General features: G+C 40.9%; 2 protein-coding genes across 2 annotated transcripts; both read right to left on the reverse strand.

Moving 5' to 3' along the window:
- On the reverse strand, positions 1 to 4,298 carry Insl6 (insulin like 6). The gene is made up of 2 exons (XM_013348053.1): positions 3,995 to 4,298; positions 1 to 356 (listed from the first exon to the last, which is right to left on the reverse strand). Exons 1-2 carry the CDS (start codon positions 4,266 to 4,268, stop codon positions 49 to 51), a joined length of 582 nt encoding a protein of 193 aa, XP_013203507.1. The 5' UTR covers positions 4,269 to 4,298; the 3' UTR covers positions 1 to 48.
- A 7,526-nt stretch (positions 4,299 to 11,824) lies between these two features.
- LOC101993710 (prorelaxin) lies at positions 11,825 to 14,874 on the reverse strand. Its single transcript, XM_005352115.1, has 2 exons — positions 14,673 to 14,874; positions 11,825 to 12,171 (listed from the first exon to the last, which is right to left on the reverse strand). The coding sequence occupies exons 1-2, from the start codon at positions 14,872 to 14,874 to the stop codon at positions 11,825 to 11,827; spliced, it is 549 nt and encodes a 182-aa protein (XP_005352172.1).
- Positions 14,875 to 16,497: the final 1,623 nt, after the last annotated feature.

Raw genomic sequence — 16,497 nt, forward strand, 5'->3', positions numbered from 1 at the left:
TGGCTTGTACATCTCAGTCACCAGTGATGCTTGTGTTATTGTTAAGTTTTAAAAATCAACATACGGGAGACATGTGACGGCCAGCTCTTCTTTTGTGCACCCTTTAAGACAGCATTTATCTGAGAAACCTCTGCGTTTCCTCTGGGGATGGATCCCCCAAAATAAACTGCTGAAGGCATTGGTTTTGTTTCTTCGTTTCTCCTGAAGTTTCACACGCTCAACATTGGAATGGACATCGCGGGATGAAAACTCTTCTGTCTTCTCAGGAAGCAAGTTGGACTTTTCAAACTGATAGTCAGGCGGGACCCAGGGTTCCCAAGTGTTTATTGCTTTCTCCTGAGAGGCAGATATGGGGACTGTTGAGAGAGAAGGGAAAAAAAAATAATTCTATTTATTCAGATCGTCTATTAGATGTGACTTTAACATTAGAATACTAAAATCAGCTAATTATTAAAAAGTCGTTTGAAATAAAGGTTGGGAGGTACGGTTGTCCAGAGCCAACACACTTTAACTAAAACAGGAGAAGACTGAGCAACCCTCGACTATTCTGTGATATCTTTTATTACAATACCACTCGCATGGTGTCGAGTTCAGCATTTCACAGCAGTGAACCCGTGGTTCCTGGCAGATCTACAAGCTTGTGCCACCATCAGCGCTATCTCATCCCGGAACATTTCATTCAACTCTCAAAACCAATAACAAACAAACAAACAAACAAACAAGCCAGCAGCCCCCACCAACAGTCTCTCCCATGCGTTCTCCCTCTAGCGCGGGGCAAACCGTCATCTCTTTTCTTTTCCATGTGTTTTTCTATTCTGTACATTTCACACGGGTAGCTTCTGCTGTGTGGTCATTTTTGTCTGTCTTTCAATTATCACAATATTTATTCCCCATGTTTATCCAGGATGTCATACATGCTCCTCCTTTGTTCCTTTCATGGCGAAATAACGGCCCGTTGTGGGGCTTTCCCATATTACATTCCACTCATCCATCTATTGGGTTCTGGATATTCTGGTTGTCTTCAGCTATTATGAGTAACACTGCCATGGACATTCACGCCCACATTTTTACGTGTTCATGTTTTCAGTCCTTTTGGGGATAAACCTAGGAGTGCAACCATTAGGTCCTGTGGTGGTGCTATCAGCTCCATGGCATCCCCACAACATTGTGGTATTTCTGAGCATCTTCTCATGGCCTTCTGTGTGTTGTCTTTGGAGAAATACCCATTAAATCTCACGTTCATTCTTATTTGTTCATTGGTTGCCTTTGTTAGTTCCCAGTCAGACTGCTTTTTTTTTTTTTTTTTTTTTTTTTTTGACAGGGTTTCTCTGTAGTTTTGGAGCCTGTCTGGCACTTCCTTTGTAGACCAGGCTGGTCTTGAACTTACAGAGATCCACCTGCCTCTGCCTCCCGAGTGCTGGGAGGCCACCACTGTCTGGCTTAGACTGCCTTTTTATGTGTAGGTTATAACTAAGCAGTAGAAGCAAAATATAAGAATGTGAGAAGCCAAGATGTACAGATTTGTTGTCATATTGTTCTTTTTTTTTTAATTTGTATTGTTCTTAACTCACTCATCATTGGATCTGGATGGTAGAAACTAAAATAACTCCTGAATATAATTATTCAGAGGCTTTGTGGATGTTCACAGTTCTTCCTAAGAGGACATTTTTTTTTCCAAGGCCTTAACCTCAGATCCAGCTTCGTGAGCCATGCTATGCATTATGCAACTCCATTATAAGCTCAAAGAAAGAAACCTAAGGGGCTGGAGAGATGGCTCAGAGGTTAAGAGCATTGCCTGCTCTTCCAAAAGTCCTGTGTTCAATTCCCAGCAACCACATGGGAATTGAACACATTACAACCATCTGTAATGAGGTCTGGTGCCCTCTTCTGGCTTTCAGGCATACACACACACAGAATATTGTATACATAATAAATAAATATTTTTAAAAAAGAAAGAAACCTAACGTGGTGGGTGATGATTCATGGCATATGGGAAAATTAATCGGCCCAGTCAGATTCCTGCATTTTAAAATTAGATGTACATAATAAGAAAAAGAAGGGTCAGTGCGATTCAAGACTGAAATGATTTTATGAGGCTTGTCATAGAATAAAGGACATAATACAAGTGAACAAAAAAAGAGAGAGAGGGACGAGGAGGAGGAAGAAAGGGAAAAGGAGGGGATAGAGGTGCAAGGAGCTGGGCCTTCTGAATTCATTGCTGGGTTTTCATTTCCCCTCTTCTTTCATTGTGAGGTTTTGCTGGGGACACTCTGTCCCTGGAACTAGGGGACTACCCCTTTCTGCTGCTATTGTGATTAATGAAACAGAATTCTAACTACAATAAACAGGAAAACAAAGATCAAGGAACAGACTACAATGACAAGAGAAGGAAAAGTCTGGAGAGAAGCAAGATTCCGGAGAAACGTTCATTAAACGTGTGGAACCAAGATGAAATGGATTCCTTTGAAAAATTAAACCTACAGAGACACACAAAACCTAAGCCCTGGGCTGGAGAGATGGCTCAGAGGTTAAGAGAACTAGCTGCTCTCCCAGAGGTCCTGAGTTCAATTCCCAGCAACCACATGGTAGCTCACAACCATCTATAATGAGATCTGGTGCCTCTTCTGGTGTATATATGTTAACAGAACATTGTATGCATAATAAATAAAATAAATCTTTAAAAAAAAACCTAAGTATTTAACGACAAAGAAATCAAGAGCATAACTAGTCGCCCCCTAGAAGATGCACACAGGTCGTCTTTGAGGTGAGGTCCACCTATTTCTAAAAAACAGTAATTTACCAAGAATTCCATGTCATCTTAGGAAGCTCATTAATAATCCCTAATTCCAAACCAGGTAAGAAGACTGAGGGGTTTTTTGTTTTGTTTTGTTGTTTGTTTGTTTTTTTTTAGCTTCTTATAAGTCATTTCTCTTACAAACAGAGTTTAAAGAAACTATGAAATTAATTAAGTAAATCTAAAATACATTTTACAAACATAGGAGAAAAGCTTATATCAGAAAGGTAAGGGTAGGTCAAAGTCACAAAATGTGTCAACGCTGAATTCACGGTCAGCCAGCAGCTGTTGCAGTCAACAGAATTTTCAGCACTTTGAGCTCATTTCTTTAACATCTGTCCCCATACAATCTCCCTTCCCACCTCTCTGCATAGATGAATTAGCCTCCAGGATTCGGCTCATCTGCTCTTGCCCACTCCGGTCCTTCCCTGTGTCCTTTATTGGTTTCCACTCTACACGAATTGCTCTTTGCTTTTGCGTTCTTTCCACTATCAGCCATTCTAAATGAACCCTACCGACCTTCGCTGATTCTTTCGTTTCCTGTACAGGCCACCCAGACCTCCTTGCTGTTCGCAGTAGAATTAAGACAGAGCTAGCTGTCTTTCCCTGCTGTTTCCTCTAAACAGACACCCTCCCCCTGGATCCATTTTCTACTGTCACGACGCGATGCCTGGCGGTGGCTAATTTCCAACGAACAAAACTGAACTTAATTCATGATTTGTAGATGGCACAGTGCCCAAGGACCTTCCTGTAACTTCATCCCCTGGTGGAGGTGCAAGACAAGAGCGTGGGAACAAGCGGCGACAGGAGGACGAAATTGATTTCACAACAGATCCACTCAGGATAATCCACGTCTGTGATGATGGCCCGAATCCACTTCAAAGGTATTGAGTCCCTTTCACTAGACTTCCCCTCCTAACACTGCGGCTGGGGGATTTAGCTTCTAACACATGGAATTTGCACACACACATTCAAATCACTGCACCCTCTTTTGTCAAATGGTATCTTTTTAATAAGGCCTACTCGGGCCACATTATTTCTTCTAGATATTCATATTAGATTGTATGTTTTTAAAATTGTCTTTACATGTATTCTAGGCAGCAGCTTTCTATCTCCTGCAGAAACTCCCTGGCAGAGCAAAGTAGAGTCTAAGAAGTGCTCACTGACTAGCAAACGCACACCCTCCCTTCAGAGTTTTACCTGGGTTTGTGAATCTTCCCCAGGCTGAAGAAGGGATTTGGTCAGGGCTGAAGGTTTTGACTTCAGTCTGTAAGGAGTGGTGAGCGAGATGGGTCAGAGGAGTTTGGTCGTCCATCTCGAACTGGCTCCAGTCAGTTTGGCCACACAGTTTTGTAATTTCTACCAGCAGGTGCCTGCCGCACAGCTTCCTAGGTTTGCTCTCTTGCTCCTGGGAGAAAGCAGACAGTAGGAGTCCAAGCCACAACACATGCCCTGAACAGCACAACTGCTTCATCCCTGGGCTCCTGCAACGGCCGTCGCCCCGCCCCGCCCCTCGCCCCGCCCCTCCCACGCAGCCCTGGCTATCTTTTCCAGAATGCTGAGGTTAGGTGTGTGGTGTTCCAGGTGTGCTTGGACTTCCGGCTTGCAGGAAGTTGAAGAAAACAGGATCTTTTTCGCCCAGAAATAAGAAAGGGATATCTCCATTCCCTGGCTTTTACTCATTTTCCTTTTCTTCCTGGCCAAGAGACTGCCATTACAATATGAGAACATAGACCCCGAGTAACCAAAAATGTTCTAAAGGAAGATGCTGCAAACTACACCTGGAATGTGAACTCCTATTTGCCTGGTGGTTAATGAGATCTCTTTTCCCTCCGGAGAAACATCCTCTCATCTCCTTCATGGGTTATATTTTTTAACTTTAAGAAATCATTGCTGGAGCTAGAGAGATGGCTCTGCACTTAGGAGCATTTGCTGCCCTTGCAGAAGATACGGGTTCCTTTCTAGCACCCACATGGCATCTCACAACAGTCTGTCACTCCAGTTCTGGCCTCCATCAGTACCAGGCATACCGCGGTGCATATACAGACATGCAGGCAAACACACATACACATCAAATAAAATAAATAGACCTTTTAAAAGGTATTGATTTTTTTAAGGTTAGCATGCGAATAATGGGCCTAACCATGGCATCTTCTCACATCGATGGCATTACATTTGCTCTCGTTTATTCCGTGCCTTTATTGTACTCGGCCATAGCTCCCAGGGGTCGGGTTTCTTTCTGCAGGAATTCTCCCTTTCGCTCTTTTGTTACATGGATCTTATTACTTGATTTCCTCCTAGCTTTCTTAAGCACTCATCCCTCTTGGGTCCCCCTTGTAGTTTCATGACCCACAAACACACATATTTCAGCATATACATATATAAACGCACAGATACCTAGTTTTAAATCTAGAGTCCACGTGTAAGTGAGAACATCATTTAGTATTCTGCTCCTGGCAAAAATTTGCCTTGGTTTATTTGTATGAACACATTTTATTTACAACAAATCTTTTTTATTGTTTTATTATACTTATTTACTGTGTGTGTGGGGGGGGGGGTGCCACAATGTGTGTGCACGGTGGTTGGAACCAGTTCTCTCCATGCACCACGTGGGTTTCAGGAATTGATGTCACTTTCTCAGGCTTGGTGGCAAGTGCTTTAACCTGCTAGGGTGTCTCATAGCCGAGGAATACGTTCATGACCAGTATAAGAGCTAAACAGATTAATCGATTTCTTTTTTTTCTTTCCTTTCCTTTCCTTTCTTTCTTTCTTTCTTTCTTTCTTTCTTTCTTTCTTTCTTTTTTTTTTTTGGTTTTTTTGTTTGTTTGTTTGTTTGTTTTTCGAGACAGGATTTCTCTGTAGCTTTGGAGCTTTGTAGCCTGTCCTGGAACTAGCTCTTGTAGACGAGGCTGGCTTCAAACTCACAGAGATCCGCCTGCTTCTGCCTCCCAAGTGCTGGGATTAAAGGCGTGTGCCACCACTGCCCAGCTCTAAATAGATTTCTTTAGCTGAAAACTTTATTATTTAAATGACTAATTTTGAGTGAATAAGTTCTAATATTATAAAATTAATCTCAGGCTTATTTATTAGTATCCTGTGCTATTAACTATTCTAGAACATTATTCTAAATATGTAAAGTATTTGTCTATCTGAGTCAAACATACTTTATTTAACATGATTTACAATTGCATCAATTTCCTACAAAGATAATAACTTCATTTTTTTTCTTTATGAACTTATAAAAATTACATTGTGTATATTTACCACATTTTCTTTTTTAAAAATGTAGTTTTTATATTTAAATATGTGTGTGGGTATGTGTGCTCGAGTGTGGGTGCCAACTGAGGTCAAAAGTGGTGTCAGATCACCTAGAGCTGGAGGTACAAGTGGTTATGAGCTAGCTGCCTGACGTGGGTGATGGGAACCAAACTCAGATGCCCTGGAAAAGCAGCAAGTGCTCTTAACCACTGAGCCCTGGACCAGCACATTATCATTGTGCAATCATCAGCTGAAGGGCACCTAGGCTGGTCCCACTTCCTAGCTATCTTGAGTAGTGCTGCAGTGAACAAGTGAGCATCCCTCTGATAAGGTACTGTAATACTTACAGCTTTGCGCTTTCTGGTAAGCATTTCTTCAGCTATTCAGGGTCTTCTGATTTTGATGAGTGTGGTACTGAATCTGTAGACATCTTGTGCTGGTGATAGTCACCTTTGCAGATCAACTCTGCCTGTTCTTGAGCATGGGAGGGCTTTCTAGTTTCTATTATCCTTTCCAATTTATTCAGTGTCTAACGTTTTCACTGTAGAAAATTTTCATCTCCTTCATTTGGTTTATTTCTAACTAGTTTAGTGTCCAGAAGTTACAGGGAATGAGAACTCCCTCCCTCAACGAATTCATTGCTGACTTGTATTAAGGCTACTGATTCTCGTGTATTGATTCTGTCTTGCTACTCTGCTGGAGATAGTCATCAATTCCTGGAGTTCTGACAGCATCTTATGCTGTTATCTCATTGGTTTAGTATTTTTACACTTACCCTAAATAATTTTTACTTTATAATAATGTGAAGATGCTTAATATATTCATAATACATTCTATATTAGTCTTTCAGTTTTATGATCATTGATATATTAGTATATTATGCAAATATATTTGCATATCTTATATGGTTTGGTGTCATTGCTGATACGGCATTTAGTTTTTTCTTGCCAAGTGGTGCTGGAATTGAGCCCTCAAGAGTAGGCTGTTCAATAGGAATATTGACCACTAAATACAGAGGTGGTATCAGACAAACAGATGTACAGATTGCAACACAGAAATGCAAGAAATGTGGAAAAGCAAGGCATTGTAACCCTCCCACACTCAACTTCTGAACCTAAAGACCTATCCTGAAATAAGTCAAACGCCAGGTGAAGAACTTCAAATGTTTCTGATAAAAATGCCCAGTGGTCTGAAAGAGACTATGAACAAGTAGATGACGTCAATCCAGAATCTAGAAAGGAAAATCAGCAACACAGAGGCGAACATCATCAATATGAATTAAAAAGACAGCAAAATTGAAGAAAATTCAGCAAAGAATTGAAATTTTGAAAGAAAAAAGAAATATTGGAAATGAAAACCTTAATGAGTCAAATATCAAAACAAAACAAACAAAAAAGAAGGAGAAAAATTTGACTAATAAACTCAACCAGGCAGAAGGAAGAAAATGAGAGAAGGTAGTTAAGGTTGATGAGATGTAGTAACATTCAAACACAAAGGAGACAAAACAAAAAAAAGCATGACCACATCATCCAGCAACTCAGGGACACAATCAAGCACCAAACCACAGAATCCAAAGAATGGAAGAAGGGTTGCAGAGAAATGCTAGAGGCACGGAGAATATAGTCAACATAACTGTAGCATTAATTCCCCAAATCTAGAGAAAAAGACATCCAAACACAAGAGGCATTTTGAACCCAAGTACGTAGAACTAGAAAAGAATCCCTCCGTGACATATTATAGTCAAGGTATCAAAAACAGGAAGTGAAAAACAATATTAAAAGCATGAATCAAAACTACCACCTCATCAACCAAGGTAGAAACAGTAACATTAGCTCTCTTGTAAGCAAGAATCTTAGCAAACAGACCAGCTCACCAACAAAGAAAGAAACAGTAACATTAGCTCTCTTGTAAGCAAGAATCTTAGCAAACAGACCAGCTCACCAACAAAGAAAGAAACAGTAACATCAGCTCTCTTATAAGCAAGAATCTTAGCAAAAAGACCAGCTCACCAACAAAGACGGAAACAGTGACTTCAGCTCTCTTGTATGCAAGAATCTTAAGAAGGGAAGCATGGAAGGATACATTTCAAGAACTGAAATTAAATAACTGCTGACCAAGATTGCTGTGTTTAACAAGACTATCTTTAGAAATTGATGGAGGAATTAGACAGTCTTTAGTATCTCTTAGGTATAAGGTGATGCCAGGAACAAGTAGGAATACTTTGACTTCATGCTTTTATATGTGTTTCTCTTGTATTTCTTTTTCTTGTTGCTCCTAAGAATTTAAGCATTACAGTCAAGTCAATAGAGAATAACCTTGTTTTGTTTCATATTTTTGAGTAAATGCTCTCAGTTTTTTCCTCATTAAGCATAATATTGCCTATAGATGTGTTAGGTTGAGACATGTTCATTTTATTCCTAGTATCTGTAGGACTTCTATCATGAAATGATGTGGGATTTCCCTCTGTATGCTGTGAATACCATTGGTTAATAAAGGAACTGTTTTGGGCCTATAGCAGAGCTATAGGGGAACAGAGCTGGTAGGCAAAACTAAACCAAATGCTGGGAGAAAGGAGGTGGAGTCAGGGAGAAGCCATGTAGCCCCACTGGAAATAGACACCAGAGCTTTTCCTGGTAAGCCACAGCCTTGTGGCAATACACAAGTTAATAGAAACAGGTTAAATTAATATGTAAGAGTTAGCCAAGAACAATGGCAATGGGTTTTTGATCCTACTGCACGTACTGGCTTTGTGGGAGCCTAGGCAGTTTGGATGCTCACTTTACTAGACCTGGATGGAGGTGGGTGGTCCTTGGACTTCCCACAGGTCAGGGAACCCTGATTGCTCTTTGGGCTGATGAGGGAGGGGAACTTGATCGGGGGAGGGGGAGGGAAATGGGAAGCGGTGGCAGGGAGGAGGCAGAAATCTTTAATAAGTAAATAAATTAAAAAAAAGAATTAGCCAATAAGAAGCTAGAGCTAATGGACCAAGCAGTGATTTAATTAATATGGTTTCTGTGTGATTATTTCAGTTCTGGGCAGCCAGGAACAAAACTAGTGGCATTCTCCAACAATGAAAGGGATGCTGAACTTTGTAGAAGCCCTGTTTTTTTTTTTTTAATGTCAACTGAGATGATCTTGTGGTTTCTGTTCCTTAAGGCCATTTATGTGTTGAATTACACATATTTATTTGCATATGTTGAATCAATCTTTTCTTTTGACTTACTGAGTGGCTTGAATGAGCGTGGGTTAAGTTACTTCCTGGAGCACGGGCAACTTACCATCAACTACACCACAGAAGAAACTGACCCCTCTCACGGAGGGGTAAGATCTCATAAGCACTCCACCCATTTCCTGATCCGTGATGGATGCTGAAGGGCCCAATTTTGTGCAGTCTATGTCCAGAAGACAGCGTTTCAGAGCCCATTTCCCCATTCTCTAACAGTTTACATGGGTTACCTCTTCACTCCTCTCCAACATTTCATGGGCCTTCATGGGGTGCTAGAGATGTCCAGTTTAGGGCTCACTACTCAGTAGTCACTTAGTCTCCATACTTTGGCCCATTGTGAGTCTCTGCATTAATAACTGCCTTCTTTATCATTTTCAATGAAATGTGGAGTTAGTAAAGATGATATTAATACAGATTAGGATAATCTCAGCACTTTCCTTGAAAAACAACTAATATCCCAACTGTACTAAGCCACATGTTCTAGTCAGAACTCTTTCAGGGAAACGCTGTGAGAGAAGGACATACCCAGCATATATAGATGGAGACAGAAAGACTCAAACTGTGTGTTTCAGACAATCTGATCTATGTGATATCTGTGCTTTCTTATACCACTTCTGGCTAGTTTTGTGTCCACACGATACAAGCTAGAGAGACCTTCAGTTGAGGAAATGCCTCCATACGATTGGGCTGTGGGCAAGCCTGTTGGGCACTTTCTTAATTAGTGATTGATGGGGGAGAGCCCAGCCCACTGTGGGTAGTGCTGCTTCTGAGCTTGTAGTCATGGGTTCTAAGAAAGCAGGCTGATCAAGTCATGAGGAGCAAGCCAGTAAGCAGCACTCCTCCATGGCCTCTGCATCAGCTCCTGCCTCCAGGTTCCTGCCTTGTTTGAGCTTTTAGTCTATCACTTGTATTATTTTTAATAAACGCTGATTGGCCAGTAGCCAGGCATGAAGTATAGGTGAAATGACCAGGCAGGAAGTAGAGGCAGGACAACGAGAATTCTGGGAAGAGAAAAATTGCAGTCTGAAGTTGTCACCTAGACAGAGAGGAAGCCAGACACAGAGCAAGCAAGATGTGACTGCCTCACCGAAAAAGGTACCAAGCCATGTGGCTACCACAGACAAGTATTATGGACTAATATAAGTTAAAAGAGTTAATAAGAAGCCTGAGCGAATAGGCCAATCAGTTTACAATTAATGTAGGCCTCTGTGTGTTTATTTGGGACCGAATGGCTGTGGAAACTGGGCGGGACAGAAACTTAAGACAACAAGCTTTGTCCTGACTTCCTTCAGTGATGAACAGTGATATGGAAACAGAAGTCAAATAAACCCTTTTCTCCCCACGTTGCCTTGGTCATGGTGTTTCATCATAATCATAATAACAATCCTATTGTCTTGCTTTGTATTTTCCCATGCCACCCCTTATAAACCAACATGTGGTAAATGTCACTTCTTTGTTTACTCCCATCTGAACAGAATGTGTTCTCCAGGCAGTTAGAATCTTCCTCTGATTTGTTTACCGTGATACCTTCCTTGCCTTGAACAGTATCCAGAATACAGTAGGTTCTTAATAACACTTTAGTGTAATAGATACAACTAATAATGCTATCAACAAATAATGAATTAAGTGATAGTAAGTTTATAGTATTTGGTAAATTAATGAATAAGTGAATAAATGAGATTTATAAGTTCTTTTGTACTGTTTCCCTACTTCTGTTATCATTTTAGTTTATTACTATGCTGCTTAGAGTTTAAAATCTTTTCTTAAAAGCTTATTAGTGAAGCCGGGCGGTGGTGGCACATGCCTTTAATCCCAGCACTTGGGAGGCAGAGGCAGGCGGATCTTTTTGAGTTCGAGACCAGCCTGGTCTACAAGAGCTAGTTCCAGGACAGGCTCCAAAACCACAGAGAAACCCTGTCCCGAAAAACCAAAAAAAAAAAAAAAAAAAAAAAAAAAAAAAAAAAAAAAAACAAAAAAAAAAAAAAGCGTATTAGTGAAGAGTCACTTTTTATTCGTATTTATTATCTAGTGCCTCCTAAATTGGACATAATGAGTATCTGTTGTGTGAAAAGTACATTTAACTACTATTTATCATTAGCACAGCTGAATGGATTTATGAAATTATAATAAATTAAATAATATTTAAATTTGTTTTATCTTATTAACTTTTTAATTTTATGTATATGAGTGTCCTGCCGGCATGTATGTCTGTGCACTGCTTGTATTGTGGTGGCTGCAGAGGCCAGAGGAGGGCCCAGGACTTCCTAAGAGGGCATTATATTGAGGTGAGCTCTTACGTAGGCTTAAGTGGTAAGATTTCATAGCCATTTTAAATGAATATCATTCGAAAGCAATAAGACTGTTAAAAAGGCAAAATGAGCTTTGTATTAAAAGTATTATTGATAGAACAACAATAATGGAAAGAACATTTCTTTCACTCAGATGGAGAATTCAAATGTAAACAACAATTTCTGGGATTCTTATCATCGAAGGGAACAGAAAGAGGCGTCAAGCAGGAGGCAAGGATGCACACAACTGGCTCCACATCAGCAGAACTGAGCAATAGCTCTTCTGGGACAACCAAAGTGGCAACACTGCTCACTCAGCCATAGACGGGACTGCCTCTTTCTCCGTGCGAGAGTGTCCAAGCGCAAGCGTTTGGTTTCTGGGGAACTGCTGGCTTCTGCTTCAACTTGTGTCTTGTGGAAACCTTTCTTCAAGGCTTCCAGGCTTCCAGCTGAATTGCTCAATGCAGGTGCATGCTGTTGCAGCTCTGGTAAGGACAGATGCTCCTCAGGCAGTGCCACCTTGAGCTTCTGTGGCCAGTTTGGGAGGTATTTAAGCATCGTATCCAAAGGCGCCGCATCTTTGTTGTTGAAGGATGGTACAGTGTCTGTGATGTTTAAAAGAAAGTGGGTAGGGGAGAAAATATTCATGTCAAAGAGCATTCTGGAAACTAAAGACACTTGAATAGCAACAAAACTATTTTTGCCAGGATATAATTAAACACTGAAACAGAATCAGCAAGTATTGAATATCTAAATGGTTTTGCTTGCTGGACAGGTCAGAGTGCTATGATCTTACCAGGGTTCTCTTTAAGCATGGCCTTCTAATATCTTTCTTCATGACTCCTGTCTTGCTCTTTATCACAGTAATTTTCACCCTTTGACATGGAACTCTTACTTTTCTGAAATCATGTTGGCCATTGAAAACATTAGTGTTCACGTTTGCTAGACAAGTGTGGTGGCACACACCTTTAATCCCAGCACTTGGGGGACAGAGGCGGAGGCTCTGTGAGTTCAAGGCCAACCAGGTCTACAGAGTGAGTGTCAGGCAGCCAGGACTAGGTAGAGAGACCGTCTCAAAACAAAACCCCACTCATATACATGTTTTCTGGCCTGAGTAATTTTCTTCATTGCTTTTGAGCCATGAAAGGAATCCTTGAAAAATATTTTCATAATTTTAAGAGCTTAAGTGTCCCACAGTGTCAAGGTACTGCTTCAGGATAGCATTTAAAAGACAGAATTTCCAGCAGTTTAGCTCTGACCAGGAGGATGGATGTCTCTAAACACTTTATCTTCTTTTTCCAAAATGTTTGCTCCAAGTCAATGGTATTGTATATTCAAGAGAGAAACAGCTTAAAACAATGGTTCTCCACCTCCTTAATGCTGTGACACTTTAACACACTTCCCCATCTTGTGGTGACCCCAACCATAAAAGTATTTTCATTGCTACTTCATAACTGTATTTTTTCTATTGCTGTAAATCATAATGCAAATATCTAATATGCAGGCTATTTGATATGTGACCCCCCCACACACACAAAGGGGTCTCGACCCCCAGGTTGAGAACTGCTTGCTTAAAAGAACACCAATCCCAAACCATGTGCTTCTCAAAGAGATTAGTGTCTCCTATGGCACATGTGCCAAAGTGTTAAGTGTGGTGTTTGCCCAGTAGGAAATGCTGCTAGACACACCTGGCCGCTGACTTCTTTATACCTATCATGTTCAGCATGCACTGACTGCTCCCGTGGCAATGCCAGTTAGGAGTTTAAAAAGAAAACATTTTCTGCCAAAAAAAAAAAAACACACAAAACACAACAAATGAACAAACAAACAAACAAACAACAAACAAACAAACAAAAAATCCCTTACAGTAATACAAGCCCTCCCCTGCCTTTTACTTAGTCCAAATGCACAAATTAAGAGTTTTAGCAAACAAAGAAACTGAAAATGTTGGTTCCTTTCAAATTTTAGAACAATGACTCAGTCTTGCTGCTGTTCTTCTTCAGCTTACCAATAAGAAATAAGAAAACCCAAGAATCCAAAAGATACAGTAAGTGTGGAAGGGAGATGCCTGGGTAGCCATGGATGCTTTACCCTTTAGAGAAAGCCAAACCTTTCACCTATACAGGGGTGCACTGGGACAAAGCTCCCTCCTGAGAGTCCTGTTGTTCCCTGAGCCAACAATATACTTCAGCAGCTGGAATTTGGCAGAGGGAAAGCAATAACACTGTCACTACTTCACCTTCTCACTGCTTCCTGCTAGCTCGCCATCGTGACATTCTGGGTGATTTTGTGTGTGTGTGTGTGTGTGTGTGTACATACTATATATATCAGAAGTTTTAGCTCTTTTCTGAAGACTCTTGAACTTTAACTCACCTTATTGGTTCCTCCTTGCTCTAAAATTTTGTCCAGATAGGGCTTTCTTGGTGGCCAAGCAAAGCTGATGATAACTTTCTATGTACTTAGAACAAGTAAGCAAAGGCCAGGTATAGTTTGGGTCAGAGTTAATTTGCAGGTTTTTGTGCCTTGAAATTCTTTATTTAAAATAATTTTTAGCTTATTTTGAAATCCATCTTTTTAGTTTGTATATAATAGACTCATATTACATTTTAATCTAACTGAATTCATTCAGGTACATGCTTTTTAATCACTGAAGTTTTAAATAGCGCCAGTGAGTGTTCGGCCATGATAGTCTGAAGGCTAGCCTCCCTTCTTGCTGGTCCCCTTCACTCTTCTCTAGGGTTTCCCTTGCAGTCCCCTACCCTTTAGATTGAACTGCAAGACCTAATTCAAAAAGCTGCAGGTCAAGACTGGCTCGGTGACATGCTTTAAGCAGGGAGCAGGAGTTCTCCCAGGCATAATCCACAGCCCAGATTTGGGCTCCTGCTAGGATCAGAGCTACCCTAGCATGAAGCTGCTGGCAGCTGCTTGCATGTCTACCTCCCTCTGATGGGTTCTCATTGAAATTCTTTAATCCAAGCAAGTTACAAAGACCAAACCTGAGGCTGGGGAATCACAAGCCCTACGTAGAGGACTGGGTCTTTCCGACTGGGGCAGCAGGTGGGAAGCATAGCACGGAAAAGTTGGGGAGAGTTCCAAGGATGCTCACCTGTTATTGACCTCTGTAGCCGAGCTGGTGCCATCCGGGCCAATGTCACTGGGTTCCCACAGATTTCGATTACCGTTCGGACGTATGTACGGTCACACACCTTTATGACTTCGTCCAACCACTCTTCCGTGACCCGTGCCCTGCAAGGCTGGCTTAGCAGCAGCCAGAACCCCAGGAAAGGGAGCAAGAACTTGCTGGACATCATGGTCTGGGCAGCTTCTGGAAGGCTCAGCCTTGGCGGGACTGGGCTCTGCTGCTTTCCTAGTGCTGGAGCGGGTTCTTATATCCCTTGGGCGCTCTTAGCGCCTGGGTAGATGGTTCCAGCTCCACCCTCTTTCCTCCCGCCCAAGGCATTGCCTTTTTGGATCCATCTTGATCACCTTGCTGACCTTTCCTTCACTGCGTCATCTTCTGTTCTTATCCCTCTCACCGCGCACTTTTCCCTCTCTGCTCTTGACCTCAAACCGTTCTGCATTCCAAAATTACTCTGGGTTTGAGACTTTTCCTTGATTCCAGAATAGGCCTCTGCTCATATGGAGACCACCTTCTTACAAACAAAGGCTTGCCAGCAGCACGAACATGTGCCCCCTACCTTCCAACCCGAGTAATAGTTGTAGTTGTCCAACCCCAGAAGGTCTGTCTGTCCGGAGAATCTGTAACAGGAACAGACTAAACCGATGATTTTCACCCGAATCCTGGTAGAAAACACTGAAACTTGTTTTTTGTTTTGTTTTCCTGATGTCAACGGGGTTGCTTTTGCGATTCCTTTTCGGCAAATTCCTTCTTGCTATTTTAAAATGCTGCTGAGTTTTGTATGTTGGTTTTAGACTCTAGAGTGGAGATTCTGCTAGTCATAATGGAGTACACTTTTTTCTCTATATAGAATCATGTAATCGACACCATTTGACTTCCTCCCAGTGTAATTGTTTTCTGTGTTCTTTATTGACTTATCGTTCATCCTAAACTCTTCGGGACTATCTTGAACAAGAACATGGTCCTTCTCTCTTGTTTTAAATATCAGAAGGAGTGCTTTTAGCTTCTCTGCCAATATGATGCAGGGTGTGGCTTGTCATATTCTCTTGATTATGTTAGGTATGAACTTTCTATCATTTGTTTTAAATCATGAAGCACTGCTGGATTTTATCCAATGTTTCTCCTACTTCTATTTTTATGATTTTTTGTAATTCATTCTGATGATTATATTACAGTTATTGATTTGCAAATGGTAAACCATCTGTGCATCTATCTCTAGGGTGCAGCCATCATGGTTCATGAAAGATTTTTTGATGTTTTAATATTTTGTTGAGTGTTTTTGTCTGCATTTATCAATGACATTGGTTTATAGTTTGGTTCATTGTGTCTTTGTCTCCTTTTGGTGCGGGGTGATGCTGACCTGGCAGAATGAATTTTGATTCTTTAGAATAGTTTGAAAGTAAATGACACTTCTTTAAGAATTTGGTAAGATTTTTCTGCAGAGCCAGCTCAGGCCAGACTGTCCTTTGTTGGGAGACTTCTTGGTTACTCAGACTCATTACTTATGCTATTCTATTTCTGCTTTCTGTGTCCTCATGGTTCAATTTTGGTAAATTATCTATATCTAGAAATTCATCAATTTTTTCTTTCATTTTTAAAATTTTAAATGAAATTGATTTATTAGATATTGTACGTAGCATATAAGGCCTTTTCGGATTTTTTACACTATCGTCAGTGGTGTAACTTTAATATTTAGTAGCAGACATATAATTAAAAGACCAAACTACCTCAGTTTGTGGTGATTCAGTCTGGAGGTCTAATCAGACTAAAGATCCAAAAACCTTTGATGTGC

Source organism: Microtus ochrogaster, chromosome 8 (genome assembly GCF_000317375.1).
Source record: "Microtus ochrogaster isolate Prairie Vole_2 chromosome 8, MicOch1.0, whole genome shotgun sequence".
NCBI classification, from domain to species: domain Eukaryota; kingdom Metazoa; phylum Chordata; class Mammalia; order Rodentia; family Cricetidae; genus Microtus; species Microtus ochrogaster.